Raw genomic sequence first — 22,131 nt, forward strand, 5'->3', positions numbered from 1 at the left:
GAAATGGGCCAATCCTTGGATGACTGAACATTAATATCTTATGCAGAATAGTCACCTTTGGGCTTTGTTTTCTCTACAGTTCGTGGCCTTCCCTCAGAAAAGGATTTTGAAGATTACATTAAGTTTAATAATCACTCATATAATGTACTGGCTGGTATTGTGTTTGAGCACAACTTTGATTATTACAAGGAACCCCTACCACTTGAGGTAAGAAAGAATTTATTTATTATCATTATTGTTATGGTTGTAGTTGGTTTCAGTGATTTTAAAAAAGCTTTCAGCTAAAGAGCCTCTATCTCATCATTCATTTTTCTGCCTTCATTTAGTTCAGTCAGATAGATCTTTGTCTTGCTTCCAATGGTCTTTGTAGCTAACATCCTTGATTTTTGTGAAATTCTTCTGAAGAAACAATTGTCAATACAGAATGAATTAACCGGTTTCTTGTCTAATGCTATGAGGCTAGGGCCCTTTTTAGCTCTGTAAGGTTGCTAAAAGGTATATCGGTTCCTAGGCCTCTGTACTGGCACAGGATGGCATGTTTCCATTCATGAGCTGGCATTTCAGGATGAAATTAAGTGTGATTTTTCAGCATATTAAATGCAGTATTTTTTTAGGAGGTAATGGGGACATTTTTGTGTAGCTGGCCATTGAAAGCCTTGTAATACATGTATTCTTAAGCTGGGACCATCCATTTATTCCATTTAAATTATGATTCATGATGCCTCAGTGATTCACTGCTTCTAGAAGGGATCATTTGTGTTGCTGATCAATGGAGAGACTGGCTTAAATAGCTTAATATGGGGATTTGCTACTTGGTTCAGGTCAAGATTGCTGTCATTCTCTGACTCAGTCATTACTCACTTGAACATTTATTGTATGTGGGATCATATTATATATGAGCTTACTCATATCTGGTTTCTCATAAAAATGTCTTTTTACCTATCTATTCTCAGGTTTCAGATGAAAAAATGTTTGTTGCCATGGAATACATTTTGTTTCTTATTTGCTATTTGTAGGTTAAGTACCACCTGCGCTTCAGTTACTTTAGAAAGAATGATATGTGGGCTGGGATGTCTCTCTTTTTTCCAAAAGAGATTGAAGGATGGCACACGACTTCTCTCTTTCCACTTTTCCCAAACCCAGGACCCAGGGAACCTTCATTCCCTGATGGAGGAGAACCCGGTGAGGAGAATTCTATGTGCATAGTTTTTGTTTGTTTTTAAAATAGCAGTTTTTTCAGCCGCCTAACTCAGTTCAAAGTTCAATAACATTGATTAAGAAACCAGTGTGGGGGAAGTAATACAAGATATGAGAGACATTCAAAATTCAGATAAGATCTAATTCCTGCCTTTGTAGAACTCACAATCTAGAATGAGGACATATCACATTCACTAAAAGTATAGGAGAAATTAAACTAGGAACTACCCAAGAGAAGTTCTGTCTTAGCAGGGAAGATGTGTACTCATGTGGGTACATATAAAAAGATACAGTGTTATAAGATAAGAAATGTTCCAGATGTCTACTTCATCTTGAATTTCAGGGATTTTATTTTGATTTGCCCACTTTCCTTAACTTGCTCACCTCCCCAGCCCCTATGCATTAGATTGCTACATGTTTTCTGATCTATTTCTACGACATCTTGCAATCTTGTTCCTTCTCTCTCCTTATCCAGCCACTACCTTAGGTCAGCCCTTATCTCATCTCTTACTGTGTTATTTCATAGCCTCCTCACTGGTCTTCCTATTTCTAGACTCACCGTGTCCAGTCCACTTCCCAGAAGCAGAAATCTAATCTTGTTTAAGAAGCTTCCGTGGCTCCCTATTCTACTATATAACCTCTTCGCCATGACACTTAAAGCCCTTTGTAGCAAGCTTTCCAGACTTGTTTTACATTGTCCCCCCTTATGCACTCTGTGTCCCAGTCTGCCTGCCATTCCCCAAGCCTAGCAGCCCACCGTTATGCACAGGCTGACCACCATGCTTCCTCATGCTGACACTTAAGGCCCTTTTATGTGCCACCTTGTGTAGGAAAGGTTTTCTAGTTGTTAGGATCCCTTAGGTGTTAGTGCTCTGTCCCACCTCGAATGAGAACACATTTACTTAAATGAAGCACACATATTACCCCGGAGTAAGTTTATTCCTTGGGGGCAGGGAATGTTTTCCATTTGTCTTTGCATCCCCATTATCTCTTATAGCACCCTGCACACGAAAAGCTCTTAATCAATGCTTGTTGAGTTTAAGGGAACCATCACATTCATTTTTTATGGTATAATCTTGCCTATCTTATATTTATATATCTATAGATATATATCTATGGATATATTCTATATCTACACTGTTCTGTCATATCTGTTCTGTTCATGTCAAACAGTATTCACATAAAGGAGAGAAGTAGAAATGAAAATATTACTGCTCGCTCCTGTTCCACTCTTTGTGTGTACATTTGCTTTGTAGGATTTACCAGCAGTAAAGGGCCAGAGAAGTGACTCTTTTCCTCCATCCCTCAGTATGAGAATTGTGGGGCTGTCCTTCATACTTCTGACAGGCAGCGCTCTGAGAGCCAACAGCTTGGTACCCCTGCTCTTCTACTCACAGGGCTTGGTGTCCTTTCCTTTCTTGTTTAGGGTACATCCAAGAAGGATTCCTGGCTGTTCAGCATGCTGTGGATAAAGCCATTATGCAATACCATGCAGGCGCTGCCACAGCCAGACTGTTTGAGAAGATCACCATTATTGCCAAGAGGTTCCCATATCCACCATTCATTTCAGACTCCTTTCTAGTAGCCATCCAATACCAGCTTCCCTTGCTGCTCATGCTGAGCTTTACTTATTCCACACTCACCATCACTCGTGCTATCGTACAAGAAAAGGAAAGAAAACTGAAGGTAAACACATTTTTTGTTTGGATTTTTTAACTAACAAGTTGAACCTAGCTAACTTCAGTAAATAAAAGTTGTCATGAAACTGTTACTTCAGAGCTAGTAGAGTTATGATGAAGCTCGCCAGCAGCCTTATTCAGGCAGAGCTTCCACAGCAGCCAGAGATTATTACATCATATCATGTCATATTACATTATATTATATTGTTCATTTACCCCAAAATATAGCCTTCAAAATCAAAAGCCAGAAAACATGTATAAAGTATTTATACTTAGATGTAGCACTATGCAAAATGCTATGCATTGGTGGATATTGTCTCTATTGTTCAGGATCAGCAGTTAGAGATTACATTGTAAATACATACAATACCAATAGAAGAACAAAAACATTAGAATATAATTAAAGTAATGTGGGTTTTATTATATATAGATGTGTGGTTTCATTTTGTTGCTTCATCAGATCAGTTGTGTCCAACTCTTTGTGACCCCCGTTTGGGATTTTCTTGGCAAAGATACTGACATGGCTTACTATTTTCTTCTCTAGCTCATTTTACAAATGAGGAAACTGAGACAAAAAGGATTAAATTATTTGCCTAGATGCAGGCCTTTAGTAAGTGTCTGAGGCCAGATTTGAATTCAGAAAGATGAGTCTTCTGGTCTCTGTATCCCCTGTGCCTTCTAGCTGCACTAGGTTGATTGATATAGATATTGATATTAATATTTTAAGATAGTATTAGGTAGTTAATGAGATATAATTCTAAAGTAACGTGATTGATTTTCTAACAGACTAGAATTTTATGCATTCAAAGTAATGTTTTTCTGCTCAAAATAGTCTCTTAAGGAGGTTAATCTTATTCTAATAATACTTTAATAATAATACTATTGCTCAAAAACACTTTGGGGATTTTTTTCTTTTTTTAGAATTATCTTCAAGCTAGTGACCCATTGTTCTGAAAATCTCAAATGGGCACAAACCTTGAAGGAATTATAGGAGCATTTTAAATGATTTGAGTGAAAAGTTTTAGAAAGTTGAATGAGGAAAGTCACTCAAGACATTTTACACTACATTTGAGAAGGTTCAGAATGTGGAATGTTGTGAGTTCATTCATTCAAATGACCAAAGGGGATAGGTTGAGCAGTTTGATTCTGCTAATTCTTTAAAGTAGATCCCAGCATGATCAAGTCTCTAAAGGGCTGCATCTTCTGGCTGCACAAACTTTGGTTTACTCCCCTGATATTTCTGGCAAGGGAATATGGCTTATGAGCTCTATATATGAAGTATCTACTGATGAGGTTTAGATTTAAGGAACCAAAATGAAATTAGGGTTTCTAGTGGTCAGGGAGCTAAATGATAAGGTCTAATGGCAGGTTTGAGGTTCAGGGAAGCAAATGGAGAGGTTTGACTCCCCTACACCCCCTTGAGATTCGGCACAAGGGTAGGGAGTTTTGGGGACTCCCTTCTGGTGGCACAGAGGTTCTCTGTAAAGGAATTTACAGACCCGGAAACCTAAATTGATAAAAGAGGTTTATTATGGGGATTGGAAGTAAGATTATAAATCTTGACAGAGCGCATAAAGTCTTGTTAGGGAAATAGGTGAGATTAAAGAAAGCATAACACTGAAAAAGAACATTATTCCAGCGGGCAGATCTATGGAAAATGGAGTTTTGCACTGAGAATGCAGTTCTCAGTGGACAGAAGGTCCTGGCAGCAAAAATGGCTGCCAAGATCCATCTGCAAAGATCTTAGTTGATGGAAGCTCATTATATTGGTTGTCTTAGTGGAGGTTGGGAAATCCAAGCAGATCAGAACCAGTGGGGGCTGGGACAAGCCTGGATCTCCTTTTGGAATTCAAAAGGATGCTTTTGACCAGGATTTGTGAATCAAAGACTCTGGCATCCAGGAAAGACAACTTTGTCTGGGGAGAATATGCCTCAGCCAGGAGGGGCTGGGAATCTGAAAGGAATCACATATCAATAGGAAATACAGTTTTTTAAAGGGACCCCAACCCGCTTCATCTACTATTGTATAATTAGGCAGAGTAAGATAATACTGTAGACCTTGATTTCAAATACCTTAATTCAGTAACACATTTGACCAAATTTTTCATATTATTGCAATAAAATGAAGAAAGGAGAATTAGATGAAAAAAAATTTATGTTGATTCATAATGTCTGTGTTTGGCCCTGATTGCCTCAGAATTGCCTCAGGGTTTTAGCCAGAAACCCTGAAGGTCTTCCCCTCCCAAACGGATTTCTTTTTATTTATTTATTTTAGACTAGGCAAAAAAAGGCCATTCTTTGACTCATTTCTTTCTTACCTAATTCTAATCAGCGAATGGTTGGTTGCCTCAGTCAAACTGTTAAAAGACCTTAACCCAGAAAGGCTAAGGTCTCCCACTAAATCCAGGGCTCTCTCCAGTCATCCTGACCTATATCTGATCACAGGACCCAGAGGGCTCTGGATGGGGAAGTAAGGCAGGTTATTTTTCCTCATTGAAATCCAATTCCAGGGCATGTCATGGTAATACCTTCCTTTGTGTCATGATTGTTTTCAAGAACAAAGGACAAACAACAGCAGCAACCCAAAGAATAATGATCCGATTGGTTTGTTAAACAGAAGGAAGTTTTTAATGGCATATGTAGGGCTCTAAACTTGACGCTCTTGCTCTTGCCATCACTTGGATGAATGCACTTTGTCTTGTTTAACTTGGGTGAAGGATACTGAAATCCTGCTTATCAAATATGCATAGGATACAAAACTCTGAAGAAAAGCTAATATATCACACAAATTTTACTCACCATGTTGAACCAAAGGGTTAAAATTAAAAAGATGAATTTTAATAAGGCTTATGATTGCAAAAGAAACTAGTCTGACTGTCCACAGGAGAAGCACAAAATAGATGAAACAATGGCTTGCCCAGACCATTAGTGTCAAATCCAAAGGAAAACCAGACCACTAAACTGGACCTGAGGATCCCTAATGCTGAATATTGACTTAGAAAACTACATATTAACTTTAACTATGTTCTATTGCATTTTTTTGGTTACATATTTCCTATTTATATTTTAATCTAAGTTGGAAGCTCACAGGCCATATGTTTGACACTTTAGGCTTTTATTGAATTACTCAGTAAATATGTGTACTTGGACAGTAGCTACAAATGAATAAGAGAAGGATGACATTTTTCATCTGTATTAGTAGAATCACTATCACCCAAGCTTAAATCTTAGCATTATCTTTGATTCTCATATGTCCATTTAGTTACCTTCCACAATCTTTCTAGCATCTGGCCCTTCTTCATTTCTACTTCAGAGGTTGCTATGTGATATAGGGATGGAGCGCTGCATTTAAGGTCAAGAATACACGAGTTCAAATCCTGACTGAGATACTTGCTTGATGTGGGATGCTGGGCTAGTCACTTAAAAACAATAACAAAAATAACCAAATACTCCCCCAAAAAACTCATTTGCACTTAACTACCTTCCAAGGCCATTTTAAGGATCAACTGAAATAATATTTGTAAAGTGGTTTGCAGACTTTAAAGTGTTTTATAAATGCTAGCTATTTTTTATTTCAATGACCTTAATTTAGGCCTCCATCTCTTCTTGATTAGACCATTATAACAGACTTCTAATTGATTTATTTCCAATTGATTCTCTTTTCAATCCATCTGCCAAACTACTGCCCAACGAATCTTCCTAATATACCACCATTATTACATTTCTTCTCTATTTAAAAAACCTTCAGTAGCTCTCCATTGCCTAATAAAGAGAATTTAAATTTCTGATGTTGGCATTCATTCAAGATCCCCTAACATGCCTATCTAGTCTTATCTCATTTTACTGTTCTTAAAATAGACTGTTTTCCATTCCTTGTTCTCATCCTTCTTTTTACCTTTATCCCTTTTTAAAATACTACTTCATTTTTCCAAATACATGCAAATATAGTTTTCAACATTCATTTTTGCAAAATCTTGTGTTCTAAATTTTTCTCCCTCCCTCCCCCACCATCTTTCTTCCCAAGACAGCAAGCAATTTGATATAGGTTAAATAAGTGCAATTCTTCTAAACATGTTTCCATATTTGTCATGCTGTGCAAAAAAAAAAAAAATCAGATCAAAAGGGAAAAAAGTAACAACAAGAATAACAAAAAAGGTGAAAATACTATGTTTTGATCCATATTCAGTATCCATAGTTCTCTCTACATGCAGATGGTACTTTCTATCCCAAGTCTATTGGAATTGCCTTGAATCACCTCATTGTTGAAAAGAGCCAAGTCCATCACAATTGACCATTACATAATGTTACTATGTAAAATGTTCTCTTGTATGCCTTTATCTTTTATTTATGGCAGATGTGTAAAATTTCTGGCCAGTAGACACAACTCAGTACAGCCAACCAGATTCACATGTCAATGGGAAATGCTTAACACAATAAATAAAAATAAAACATAGATGATGTTAATTTCTTGTTTTACAAGTCAACATGCAGCCCCTGAAAATCCATTTCTATTTGAGTTTGACCCCACTGTTCCTTAAGACTCAACCCAAACTTCTTACGGAACATCTAATGCCCCTTCCAGCTCTAAATTTTTATTCTTTTATGAATGTGTCCACAATAATAAGAATAAATATGAAGTTCTAATACTTGGATTCAAAAAATCAACTTAAGTATAGTATAGGGGACAAATGGCCTTGACAGCCTGTCTTGTGAAAAAGATATTGGTGTTTTAGTGGCTTACAAGTTCATTATCAATCAAGAGAATGAAATGGCAGCTAATAAAGCTGATCTGACTTAGGCAGAAATAAGAGAAAGTGTTCATAACAGGAGAGGTGAGAATCCTGCTATACTCTTTCTATCCTGGTTACATCACATATTAAGAACTTTGTTCATTTCTGTGCAGCATTTTCCAGGAAGAGCATAAACAGAAATTCATTAAAAAATAAGCAGAGTAGTGAAGGACCTAGAAATTGTGCCATATGAGGCATCTCACCTTTTATTTATTTTTGGCGCACCTTTTTTTTTTTAATTATTATAGCTTTTTATTTACATTGGGTAATTTTTCAGCATGGACAATTGCAAAACCTTTTGTTCCAACTTTTCCCCTCCTTCCCCCCACCCTTTCCCCCAGATGGCACGTTGACCAATACATATTAAATATGTTAAAGTATAAATTAAATACAATATATGTATATATGTCCAAACAGTTATTTTACTGTACAAAAAGAATCGGAATTTGAAATAGTGTACAATTAGCCTGTGAAGGAAATCCAAAATGCAAGCGGACAAAAATAGAGGAACTGGGAATTCTATGTAGTGGTTCATAGTCATCTCCCAGAGTTCTTTCGCTGGTCATAACTGGTTCAGTTCATTACTGCTCTATTGGGACTGATTTGGTTCATCTCATTGTTGAAGAGGGCCTTGTCCATCAGAATTGATCATCATACAGTATTGTTGTTGAAGTGTATAATGATCTCCTGGTTCTGCTCACTTCTCTCAGCATCAGTTCATGTAGGTCTCTCCAGGCCTTTCTAAAATCATCCTGCTGGTCGTTTCTTACAGAACAATAATATTCCATAACATTCATATACCACAATTTATTCAGCCATTCTCCAATTGATGGGCATCCACTCAGTTTGTAGTTTCTGGTTTGGCTCACCTTTTAATAAAGAAAAACAGCCTACCCAAAACTTCCAATATGGTGACACTATATGACAGAGTAAATTATCTTTTCTACTAGTTGTCAATCCCCCAGCTCTGCTAAGAGGAAGTGATAGCTTTAATCATTATAGGATTATTGTTCTGGGTTATTATTATCACTTACTCAGAGTTTGATTTCATTTTGCTTATCTCCCCATTTATTTTGTCATAGTCATTGTGTTTATAGTTCAGACTTTGGTTTTGCTTATTTTACTCTGTATCATTTCATATATTTCTCTCAGGTTTCTCTGAATTCTTATTTGCCATTTCTGCACAGTAATATTCCATTAAATTCAATATGTCATAGGTTATTCAATCATTTCCCAGCTAATGGGCAGCCAGGTCAAGTCAGAAGGCATGTATTAAGCATTTACTATGTCCCAGGCATAGTGCTGAGTGCCAGGAATGCAAATACAAGTAGAAAGAAAAATAGTCCTGCCCTTCCAGACTTGAACTACCACTGAAATATTCGGCAATATATTAACATATACTAGATCTCTGTTCCTATCTTTTACCTTCTTGGGGTTTTTATGCTCAGTTATGAGGCCACTGGGCCATACAATGTAAAGAGATTAGTTGTTTTTCTTGCATAATTATGAAATTGAAACCTAGAACAGTTAAAACAATTCATAACATTATCAAGACTGTGTTAGTCAACCCTTTGAATATTAATTGTCTAGTTCAATTTTTTTATCTCCCAATTTGTAGGTCATGACCTTGAGGTCAATTTTGGGTTTTCTAGCCAGTAAATAGGAATTAAGTGATTTGCTCAGGGTCACACAGCTTATTAAGTGTCAAGCATTTGAGGCTGGGTTTAAACTCAGGTTCTCCTGACAACAGGGCCCATGCTCTAGCCACTGTACCACTTAACTGCCCATCTGAGGTCACTTTAATTCATATTTCTATATTAATAATTTGGAACATGTTTCCATATGTAGTAATTTGTAGTTCTTTTGAAATCTTTTTATGACAAACTAAATCAGTATGAATCAGAAATTATTTCAGTAACTCAGTGTTTAGTAAACCCAAGAATATAAATTGCTCATGGAAGAACTCTTTACCTGACAAAAATTGCTGAAAAAACTGAAAAGTGATTTGAAAGTAATTAGTTTTGGACCAACAGCTTAAAGCATGTAGCACAATAAGCTTAAAATGGATACATAATCTGAATATTAAAGGTCATATCTTAAAATAAGGTAGGTATAGATACTACCTTTCATAGGTGTAGAAAAATTTAATCAAACAAGAGGGTAATAGAGTCAATAACAAAAGGCAAAGGAGATAATTTGATGAAATGAAATTGAAAAGCTCTTGTATGAACAAGAACAAAAAAATGGACCAGAATGGAAGTAGATAGCAAAGAAACCTTTGTATCAAAGGGAACGTGAAGGGAAGGGAAAAAACGTTTATTAAGTACCTACTATGCCAGGCACTGTGCTAAGTGCTTTACAATTATTATCTCATTTGATCTTTCCAACAATCCTGTGAAATAGTTGTTATTATCATTCCTGTTTTACAATTGAGAAAACTGAGATGGACAGAGGTTAAGTGACAGCCCAGGATCACACAGTTATTAACTGAAACAAAATTTGAACTCAGGTCTCCCTTCCTCCAGGCCCAGAGCTCTATCTACTGCATTACCAATTGCATCAGATGTCTCTGATAAGTATCTGATATCAGGGATATATCAGAAATATATACTTACTATGTGATTCTGAGCAAATTATTAACTCTGGGTTTTAGATAACCCTCTAAGACTGCATTGATAATAGGAATTTCCTACCTGGGGAGTTTTCTATGCCAATGAAATCGTAGGTTTAGTCCCTATTTCCATTACTATATAAATCTTCCAGAAGTTCAATATAAAGAACTATGATATGACAGGCTCAAAAGCTAATGTGATTTTATTTTGCATTAATAAAAATTATAGTGGTTACATTAACATAAAAATATATGGTAAATGGCAATAGTTCTCCTTTGAAGAGATGTTTTCCCCCCAAAGCGTGGTTCTGCTTATCATTCCTCTACTTGATAAATATTAGTAACTTCTGATTACTCTATAAACTCCTCTGTTTGGCATTTAAAAGTCTTTGTAACCTGGCCCCATCCTCCCTGCCCAGACTTACTCTACATCAGTATCCTCCATGCACCTAAACTCATCTTGTTATCTCTGCTTGGTACATTTTTATACACCTGTGTAGATATATGTTTTGCTGCTTCTTTTAAGACCAATGAATAATAATAGTGTCTTGTAAATAGTATGGACTTGGAAAAAAATGATTGATGATTAATCAGTTAAAAGATATTTTCTTTATCAAACTACATAATTTCTAAGTATCATTTTTAATAGGGATATTGATAAACAAGAAGTACATGCACAGAGGGCAGACCAAGAAGATAAAGGGTTGCAAATTGCCATGTTACCCTATCAAAGTAACTACTGATGGATCCCCAAAGCGATCACTGGACAAAAGTATACAAAAATATTTATAGCATCTCTTTTTGTGGTGACAAAGAACTAGAAACTAAGGGGATGCCCAACAATTGGAGAATATCTAAACAAATGATGGTATATGAATGTAGTGAGATACTATAGAACATAAGGAAAGATGAAAGGGTCAGTTTTAGAGAAAGCTGGGAAGATTTGTATGAATTGGTGCAAAGTGAAGTGAGCAGAACCAGAAAATAACTTAAACAGTAAAAAACATTGTAAAGTTAAATAACTTGGGAAGAATTAAGGATGCGTGGCTTTTTTCAACAATGAGATGATTCAGGCCAATTCCCACTGACTTGTGATAGAGCCATCTGCATTCAGAGAAAGGACTATGGGGACTGAATGTGGAAATAGTATTTTCTTCTTTTTGTTGTTGTTATTGTTTGCTTGTTTTTTTTCTCTCATTTTTTCCCTCATTTTTTTTTCCTTTTTGATCTGATTTTTCTTGTGCAGCATGATAAAACAATTGCATGTGTTTAACCTATATTGGATTACTTTCTATCTAGAGTAGGGGGAGGGAGAAAAATATAGAATACAAAGTTTTGGAAGGGTGAATGCTGAAAATTGTCTTTGCATGTGTTTTGAAAAATGAAAAGCTATTATAAAAAAGAAAAAATATGTAAACTTATTGTAATCTAATAACTAATACAAAAAATCTTTGTATCAAATTTCTCAGATTTAAAATTTGGTATCCAAGATACATAGACAACTAACAAAAATATTTTAGATCAAAAGCCATTCCCCAAATATGTGTTCAAAATATAAAAAAGGACGTAAGGACTCTGATTATTGCAATGATCAGCCATGATCCCAAAGTATGATATCTACTTCCCGATAGGGAAGTAATGATTTCATAGAGAAGAATTGAGACATATTTTTCAGATATGGTTGTGTGGGAATTTGTTTTGCTTGACCCTGCAAATTTGTTATAAGGTTGTTAGGTTTTTTCCCATTGGGATAAGAAGAGAAAAAAGGGAGAGAGAAAAAAAGGTTTTTGTTATTAAAAATAATTTTAATTTAAAAAATTCAGAAGAAACTGCAGAAGTTTAAGCTTGAAAAAAAAAAAGATTTCAAGATGGCATACTGGATAGGGTATCTGATATTTAAATTATTTGAAAGTTAGTTATATGAAATAGATATTAGATTTGTTTTGTGTAGCTTCAGAAGGCAAGAATTAGGAGCAATGGGTTGAGCTATTAGAAAGGCAGAATTTCCTAAGAATCTGTCTTAGTATTTTATGCCTTTTCAATGCATATAGCATTTTATAATTCATATTTTAGTGTATCTGTCTTCACTCCTGACATTAGACTTTAAACATTTGTGAGGCACTTCTTTATATGCTGGTATAGTATCATTTATATTTACTATGTAATAGGAGGTACTTAATATTGAATTGAATTAAGCCTATTTAAAAGTTATCCAGAAACAAACTGGGATGCTCTTTATGTGGTTGCTGTCGAACTACTTGCCTGTGATATAGTAGAAAGGCTTCTTACACTGAGTAGAAGGTTAAATCATACGACCCCTAAGCTACCTTCTGACTCTTTGGATTCCATAAACCTACTTCCTGTTTCTTTACTGCTCTGTGGTTTGAGAAACGGTGGAAACCCCAGACATTCCCTTTCTATGCTTGAAATGTCAAAAATATGCTCATTTGGGGAAATTCATGTTTCATAGCATGGCCTGAAAGAAAAGTTTTCAGAATTTTTTGGTACATCAACTGTTTCCTCAAGAAGCCCTAGTTTTTACTTACTCTCTCTCTCTCTCTCTCTCTCTCTCTCTCTCTCTCTCTCTTTCTCTCTCTCTCTCTCTCTCTCTCTCTCTCTCTCTCTCTCTCTCTCTCTCTCTCTCTCTTTCTCTCTCTCTCTTTCTCTCTCTTCTCTGTGCCTCTTTTCAATTAAATTGATATGATCTATGCTCTGTTTTACAGAGCAAAGTAAAAGGGCAGATGTTAACATCTTTAAGAAGCAAAAGGTACTAAAATCATTATATAATGTCATTGATTTTGGAGGGGTTTTTTCCTATTTTAAAAAAGTGAATTACTTTAAGAGGTGAACCTACCATGTGAATATTATTGTTCTATAAGAAAGGATCAGCAGGATGATTTAACTAAATGAAGTGAGTAGAACCAAGAGAACATTATACACAGCAACAACAAGATTATAAGATGATCAATTCTAATGGATGTGGCTCTTTTCAATACTGACGGTGATTCAGGCCAATTCCAATGGTCTTGTGATGGAGAGAACCATCTGCACCCAGAGGAACTAAGTTCAGATCTTACCATGTGATCTGACCTCTGTCCAAGGAGGATTACAATACAATATTTTCACTTTTTTATTGTTTACTTACATTTTTCTCAATTTTTTTCCTTTTGGATATGATTTTTCTTATGCAGTGTGATAATTGTGGAAATATGTATAGAAAAATTGCACATGTTTAATATGTGCAATTACTTGCCAACTAGGGAAGGGGTAGAGGGAGGGAGGAAAAATTTTGGAACACAAGGTTTTGCAAAAGTGAATGTTGAAAATTATCTATATACAGGTTTTGAAAATAAAAAGCTTTAAGAAAAAAAATTAAAATTTTAAAAAGAGGTGAACCTACCTGTATGCTTAAAAGTCATATAGCCATTAATGGTTTTCATTTTTCTTTTTTCTCTCCTAATTCCAGACATAATTACATATAAACATTAAAGTAAAATTGCTTCTTCCTCCCCCTCCCATTCTAGATTTTAAATATAAAGAAGCACCAGGGCAGCTAAGTGTCACAATGGTTAGAGAACAGACCCTCAAATCAGGAAAACCTGGATTCAAATCCAGCCTTAGACACTTGACACTTACCAGCTATATGATCCTGAGCAAGTCACTAAACTCTAATTGCCCTCTAAAACAAAAGATAGAAAGAAGCATCATAGAGACCTTCATCTTAGCCTTCCCAGGATTAAGGGAATCATTTTCTTCCATATTAACCAAATAGCAAATTGTAATGTTCGGTTTCTTTTTCATCCTTCATAGGAGTACATGCGCATCATGGGACTCAGCAACTGGCTTCACTGGAGTGCTTGGTTCCTCACATTCTTCCTGCTTCTACTTTTCACTGTCTTTTTTATGACTGTGCTTTTCTGTGTCAAGGCAAGTATTTGGTTTTCTCCAATTTTTTTGAATCTGCTTATCAGGAAATTTTCATTTGGACCCAGTGGTGATGAAGGGGATAGTTGATTGAAAATATAAGGCATGGGGCATGTGTGTGTGTGTATACATATATATATATATATATATATATATATATATATATATATATATATATATATATATATATATATGTCATAATTCTTCCAGTCACTCAGGGTAGCATTCTAAAAGTCCTCCTTGACTTTTCTCACTCACTACATCCCTAATATTAAATTAGTTGACAAGTCTTTTTTTAATTCTACCTTTTCAACATCTTTTGCATCTGTCCCTTATCTCTGCTATCTCAATACATACCCTCATCATTTTTTGCCTGGATTATTACAATAACCTTTTAAAAAATACATAGTAGAGTTTTGATAAATTCCTGTTTATAATATTTTCCTGTGACATGTTCAAATATGGTCTTATTTTTTATTTTCCTTTTTAAGGTGATTTTTTTAAAGTAACTAGTAGCTAGCTTCTCCTAGGATATCATGAGAATTCTCCAGAACATTATTCTCAAGCAATAGCCTCTTAATCTTACCTCATGTAATCTGTACCCTTTCTAATCCACCTTCCACACACAGCTGCCAAATTGATATCCCTTAAGTTCAGATCTTACCGTGTGATCTAACCTCTGTCCAAGGAGTTTTAGCGTTCCTTATTGCCTTTGAGATAAAATAAAAGATTTGGTCCTCACAGCTAGTACCAGCCTGTCTTTCTGATCTGATTGTGCATGATTCTCCCTCATGCATGCTATGCTCCCCCCAAATAAGACTACTTATTCTTCTCCTAAGGACATTTCCTCTCTTCTGTACCTTATCTCTGCCTAAAGTACCCTCTGTACTCACAATTGCCTCTTGGAACCACCAGTTCCTTTCAAGACTTAACTCCAATACCACTTACTTCAAGAGGCCTTTCTTAATTTTAACAATGGTTTATCCCTTCCCTCTTCCCACTGCAATCATTATATATTTTATGTATATCTTGTATTTATCTGTGAATGTTTCTCCCCCTTATAGACTATAAGCTTCTTGAGGTGAAGTTTCTTAAGAAACTTCCTCACTATTGTATTTGAATCTTCAGCACCTGACACAGTGCCTAGGAGGTGTTGAATAAGCATTTATTCTTATAATTTGTTATGTCTCTTATGAAACAATTACTGAAGTTGCAATAATGGTACTGTAATGTTAAATGATATGTTATGCTTTCTATCCCATCCCCTTTTTTCATTATTTGTACATGTGACTGGAATTTTAGTAACAGAACCAAAAAAAGTTCTTTAAGATAATGAGTAGCTTCATTAAAGTAATAGAATATAAAATAAAACTCATAAAATCATCAATATTTTTACATAATGCTACCAAAACCCAGCAGGAGGTGATAGCAAAAAATTTACATTCAGAATGACTGTAAAATACAGAAAATATCTGGAACCTAAACTACCAAGATGATAATTATAACTATAAAATACTCTATAAAGGAATAAAGAAAAACTTAGATACTTGAAAAGATATTAATTGTCCATGGTTGGACCATAGATAAAATTGGTGATATACCTAAATTAATTTCTAGATTTGGTGTCTTGCCAATCAAACTACCAAGTTCTGTTTCATAGAATGAGACAAAGAAATAACAAAATGAAGTGGTAGTAAGAAAGTAGGAATGAATGAGAGGCTATTAATACCTGATCTCAAACTATACTATAAAGCAGAGATCATCAAAACTATTTAGTCCTGCTTAAAAAAGAGGAAAGACCCCCAACAGACACAATAGTGTAGTATTGAATTAAGCTATATCTTAGGATAAGCCCAGGAACTCCTTATTTGACAAAAACTTTTAGGAAAACTGGAAAGAAATTTGGTAGGAATTAGGTACACACCAACAACCATCAATGTATACTCTATAACACAAGCTACAAATGAATACATGGTCTAAATATAAAAATTCACAACACTAAAAATTTTCATGAGAATAAAGGGATGGGTTCCTTTACACCTATGGCTAAATAAGACACAGAAGGGATCATAAAAGGGAAAATAGAGAATTTTGATTATATAAAATTGGTATACTGCTGCTCATATGACTAAACAGGTATAATGAATGTTTTATAGATAGAAGAGGACATTGCAGTGATCACCAACAGTGACCCATCTTTGGTGTTTGTCTTTTTGACGTGTTTCGCCATTTCTTCCATCTCCTTCAGTTTTATGGTCAGCACCTTCTTCAATAAAGGTAAAATGCGCCTGGGGACCCCAATCCATCAAAGTCGTATTTCCCAGAGATATAGTGAAAATGAGTTTGTGAGGGCCTCCTTCTCTACAGAATCCCTGTGGCTTGAGGTATTCATATACAAAAAAGCTGAGATGGTCAAGGATCATTCAGTTCTTCTAGAGCAAAATTTTCATTTGTATGTGGTTATGAATATGTTAACTTATCTCAAAAGTTGGAGAAAAATAATCATATTCTCTTGATCAGAGGATCATAGATTGAAAGCCAAAAAGGAACTTGGAGTTAATTTATTTATAGGATCTTGGAATTGCAGAGTTGGGGATTCATTACCCCATAACTGAAGAAAAATCATTTCTATAACATGCCCAACAAGCAGTGATTTAAACTTTTATTGAAGACCTCCAATGAAGTAGAGCCCAATGATTAGGTTTTTTTTTCCTTAAAAGAAGTTTAAATTTGCTTCTCTTCAACTTCTACCCATTATTCCTAATTTTACCCTTTGGGATTAATTCCCTTTGAACATTACACATCTTCAGACACCTGAAATCTCTCATATCCCCTGTGGCTTCTCCTCTTCAGACTAAGCATCCATAGCTCTTTGAGCCAATTCTTAGAGTGTCAATTCAAATGATTTCCATTGTGATTGCCATTCTTGGCCTTGTCTCCAGTTTATCAGTGTCCTTTCCAAAAGGTGGTATACAGCATGTGATAGAATGTAAACTCCTTGGGAGTGGGATTGTTTCATTTCTTTTTTATTTCTATCCTCAACCTAATACCTAGCACATACTAGGTGCTTCATAAATGCTTATTAATTTGTTAATTAACCAAAACATAATTCAGTGTGACTATCACTTCATTATTCATAATGCAGCCTATTCTTGGCTACCATAGCATATTTCTGACACATTGAAGCTTGCACTAAACCTTCTGGGATTTTTCAAACTGTTCTCAAGCCATATTTTATACTGGGTTAAATTGTTACGTGGTTTAGTTTTTTTGTTTTGTTTTGTTTTGTTTTGTTTTTTTCCAAACCCATGTTTAAGACCAGCTATATGTCTGTCATTTATTTAAAATTCATCTTTTTAGATCTAGTTCAACAATCTAGTCTATCAGGATCTTTATGGATCCTTGTTATTCACCAGTCCATTTATGCCTTTATCTGATTCATTTATAAACCTTTGAAGCAGCATGGAATCAAGCACATACATAATCTCTGGGGGGCAGTCCACTGGAGCCTTGTTTCCATGTCAACATCAAACCATTAACGAGTTTCATTGTGTTGGGCTATTCATCCAGTTCCAAATATACTTTATTTATGCAGTCATCTAGCCAACATCTTTCTATATTTTCCATGGGAATTTGTCAAATGCTTAGGTTAAAATTTAGCAAAAGCATTACCCATAATACTTTCTCAATCTGTTAGTCTGATAACACTGTGAAAGGAAATGAGGTCAAGTTGACGCAATTGTTCTTTTGTTAAAAATGGGTCTCTTGTTTTTATATATTCTTCTCTCAGACATAATCCTTCCTACTTTCACTACACAGTGAGTCTTCCTTTGTAATAAAAGTTAAAAAAACAAAAGAAAACAAATCTAGCATCACCTGAGTTGAATATCACACGGAACTTTCCATATCCATAGTCCTCCTAGTGAAAGGAAAGAGGTACATTTTCTCAAATCTTCTTGTAAAGACTAAGCTTGGCTGTTATGACATTACACAATATTCAGCATTTTTTTTATTCTTTCTGTTTACATTTTTGAAGTCATTGTGCATTGTTTTCCTGGTTCTGCTTACTTCATCTTACATTAGTAATTTGTCTTCCCAAGTTTCTCTGAATTCTTCATATGTACTATTGTTTCTTATAGCACAGTAATATTCCATTGCATTTAAGTACAATAATTTATGTCGCCATTCCTCAGTTGATGGGTACCTACTTTGTTTCCAATTCATTACAACAAAATTGCTACTGTATATGAAACCTTTCTTTCTTTGACCTGTTTGGGGTATTTAGCATAGGGATCTCTGGATCAAAGAGTATGAACATTTTAATCTTCTTTTTTATAACTTCAAATTGTTTTCCAGAATAGTTGAACAATTCACAGCCTATTTTATTACAACTGCTGCAGAACTGACTATTTCTGTTTTCATTTTTACCAGTTTTATGGGTGTGAGGTGAAACCTCTGAATTGTTTGGATTTACATTTCTCTTATCATGAGGATTCAGAGCAGTTGTTCACTTTGCTATTAATAGTTTGCTATTCTTTTGTGAATTGTTCATATAATTTGAACATTTATCTTTTGGGGATTAACTCTTGATCTCATATATTTATGATAATTCTCTTTATGTATTGGACATCAGATTCGTAAAGAGATTTTTTTCAATTGGCAGTTTCCTTCTTTATATAAGCTATGCTGATTTTATATGTTGAAAAAGTTTGGAACTTCATATCATGAAAATGATTTTTTAAAAATTCTTCTGAGAGTCCTGAGAGCAGGATTGAGAGGAGTAACTGGAAAAGTGTTTACATCTTATGTATTGAAATTAAAACATATAAAATCACTATGAAAACTGAATTGCTTATACACATATGGACTATTCAGTTTTTAATAAAATCTTTAATTTAAAGTATAAATAAATGATATTATTTTATCTTTTATAGTATTTTAATACTGTATGTTCTTAGTTCATTCTACATCTGTTCAATACAGATTTTGCCAGCTTTCTCTGAAACTATCCCTCTTATCATTTTTTGTGGTACAATAATACTTCATTATAGTCACATACCCTAATTTGTTTATCCATTGTTCAAGTAATGGGCACCCCCCCCAACTTTGTTTCCACTTCTTTGCTAAAACCAAAAAAAAAAACTACTATGAATATTTTTGTGTATGAGCATCTCTGAGACAAGTGAGGATGCAGAGTTTAATGACTGGGGGCACATATGAGAGGTGAATAATAAGATTTCTAAGTATTGTCCAAGGTAAGATGGGAATTTGCCAGTATGTTCTTCTGGTATATAAGTAATATGTGTTGAATTTAATCAACAAGAGATCATGAGACAACTTTCTTAAACAGAAGTGTTTTGCTTCTTTTTTATTGTATTATAAATTTCCTTGATTGTTCCATTATAGGAAATTAACTTCCAAAAAAGGTTCACTTTGCTTCTTAAGTGAAAGATTGGATTCTTTCTAAAAATCTTGATAGATGTACACAGCTCTTGTTATTATGAAGTATTTATATTTCTGTTCTTGAAATATTGCTTAATCTTTTTCTCTTTCTTTCCCCATTTGCAGCCAATTTGGCAGCTGCCATCGGAGGTTTCCTCTATTTCTTTACATATATTCCTTACTTCTTCATTGGTCCTCGATATAACTGGATGACCCTCAACCAGAAGTTATCTTCCTGTCTCTTCTCAAATGTTGCCATGGCATTGGGGGCCCAGCTCATAGGCAAGTTTGAAGCAAAAGGTGAGTATTTTATTTTATTTTGTAACTGCTGCCTTTGCAACTTTAGGTATCATTTAGGCCAATGGCAGAAAATGATAGTATGAAGTTTCCAACATGAGTTAAGCTCATTCAACTAATTTTTATTTGTTGATACTTAGGATAAACACATTTAATAAAGTGTGAGTGACCCTTCACAACTGCAATATGTAAAGATTCCCCTTAGGAGTGCCATTTGAGTGGTCCTCAAAGCCTCCTACTTTACAATGTTGCCAACAAATATCTTTCAAGGGAGAGCCCCTGCCAGAAGTGGGCATAATAGAAAGAACACTGGAGCCATAAGTTCTAGGTTCACATCTTGCCTCTGAAGTAAAATATACTATGGATAAAGTAAAATAGCAATGTTGTGGGATGATCAGGTGTGAATGACTTTACTATTCTCAGTGATTCAAGACTACTCTGAAGACTTACCCATAGAAAGAGAATTTATTGTGTCTCAATACAGACTGAAGCATACTTTTCTTTTTATTATTTTTTTCTTGAGAATTATTTTGGGGAAGGGTAGAGATCTATGTTTTCTTTTAAGACATGATTTTTATGTAAATGTTTTGCACAACTTCACATGGGCCTTCTCAATGTGGGGGAAGGGTGGAGAGGAAGGGAGCTCAAAGTTTAAAAACAAATGTAAAAAATGGCTTTATATGTAACTGAGGAAAATATGTAACTGAGGAAAATAAAAATATTATCAGCTTTTTATTTTTCCAAATACATACAAAGATAGTTTTAAACATTCACCTCTGTAAAATCTTGTGTTCCAATTTTTTTCTCTCTTCTTCTCCCTTTCCCCTGTCCTCTAGATAGCAAATAATCCAATGTAGATTAAACAGGTGCAATTCTTCTAAACATATTTCCGTATTCTTTATGTTGCCCCCAAAAAAATTAGATCAAAAGGGTAAAAAAAAGAAACACAAGCAACAAAAAAACAAGCAAATAGTAATAACAAAAGGTAAAAATACTATGCAATCTCCATAGTTCTCTCTGGATATGGATGGCTCTTTCCATCACAAATATATTAAAATTGTCTTGAATAACCTCATTTTTGAAAAAAGCCAAGACCATTACAATTGATCACCACATAATCTTGTTACTATGTAAAAGGTTCTCTTGGTTCTGCTCATTTTACTTAATATCAGTTCATGTAAGTCTCTCCAGATCTCTCTGAAATCATCCTCCTGATTGTTTCTTTTTTTATTTTTTATTATTATAGCTTTTTATTTACAAAACATATGCATGGGTAATTTTTCAGCATTGACTCTTGCAAAACCTTCTGTTCTGACTTTTCTCCTCCTTCCTCCCACCCCTCCCCTAGATGGCAGGTAGTCTAATACATGTTAAATATATTAAAGTATATGTTAAATCCAATTTATGTATACATATTTATACAGTTATCTTGCTGCACAAGAAAAATCGGATTTAGAAATAAGGTAAAAATAACCTGAGAAGGAAAACAAAAATGGAAGCAGACAATAACAGAAGGAGTGGAAATGCTATGATATGGTCCACACTTATTTCCCATAGCTCTTTCTCTGGGTGTAGATGGTTCTCTTCATCACTGAACAATTAGAACTGGTTTGAATCATCTCATTGTTGAACAGGGGCACATCCATCAGAATTGATCATCATATAGTATTGTTGTTAAAGTATATAATGATCTCCTGGCCCTGCTCATTTCATTCAGCATCAGTTCATATAAGTCTCTCCAAGCCTCTCTGTATTCATCCTGCTGATCATTTCTTATACAACAATAATATTCCATAACATTCATATATCATAACTTATTCAGCCATTCTCCAACTGATGAGCATCCACTCCATTTCCATTTCTTGCCATTACAAAAAGAACTGCTACAAATATTACTGCACATGTAGGTCCTAGAAAATAAAAATATTAAGACATCAAAAAAACAAAAACAACAAACAGATCTTGCCTCTGACATTTACTTCCTTGTGATCTTGGGTCAGTCATTTAATTCTCCTTGGCCTTGGTTTCCTTTTCTATAAAATAAGAAATTTAGATTAGATGACTTCTGAAATTACTTCCAGTTCTTGATCTATACACAATTCTATGTTATCCTAGCTCTGCTGTTGCCTATCTCACTATTTGTCTTTAAACAAATCATAACCCTTCTCTCATCTATGAATGAAGGCATTGC

At 34.8% G+C, this 22,131-nt stretch overlaps 1 protein-coding gene across 1 annotated transcript in view; it reads left to right on the forward strand.

Moving 5' to 3' along the window:
- Nucleotides 1–22,131, forward strand: part of ABCA3 (ATP binding cassette subfamily A member 3) — a 117,841-nt gene that overhangs the window by 35,558 nt on the left and 60,152 nt on the right. The window contains exons 4-9 of the mRNA XM_074279501.1: nucleotides 80–207; nucleotides 1,017–1,182; nucleotides 2,624–2,883; nucleotides 14,088–14,204; nucleotides 16,358–16,478; nucleotides 19,770–19,943. Coding sequence (XP_074135602.1) covers nucleotides 80–207; nucleotides 1,017–1,182; nucleotides 2,624–2,883; nucleotides 14,088–14,204; nucleotides 16,358–16,478; nucleotides 19,770–19,943 — 966 coding nt within the window. The remainder of the gene's footprint in view (nucleotides 1–79; nucleotides 208–1,016; nucleotides 1,183–2,623; nucleotides 2,884–14,087; nucleotides 14,205–16,357; nucleotides 16,479–19,769; nucleotides 19,944–22,131) is intronic.

The sequence above is a fragment of the Sminthopsis crassicaudata genome, chromosome 1 (genome assembly GCF_048593235.1).
Source record: "Sminthopsis crassicaudata isolate SCR6 chromosome 1, ASM4859323v1, whole genome shotgun sequence".
Lineage (NCBI taxonomy): Eukaryota > Metazoa > Chordata > Mammalia > Dasyuromorphia > Dasyuridae > Sminthopsis > Sminthopsis crassicaudata.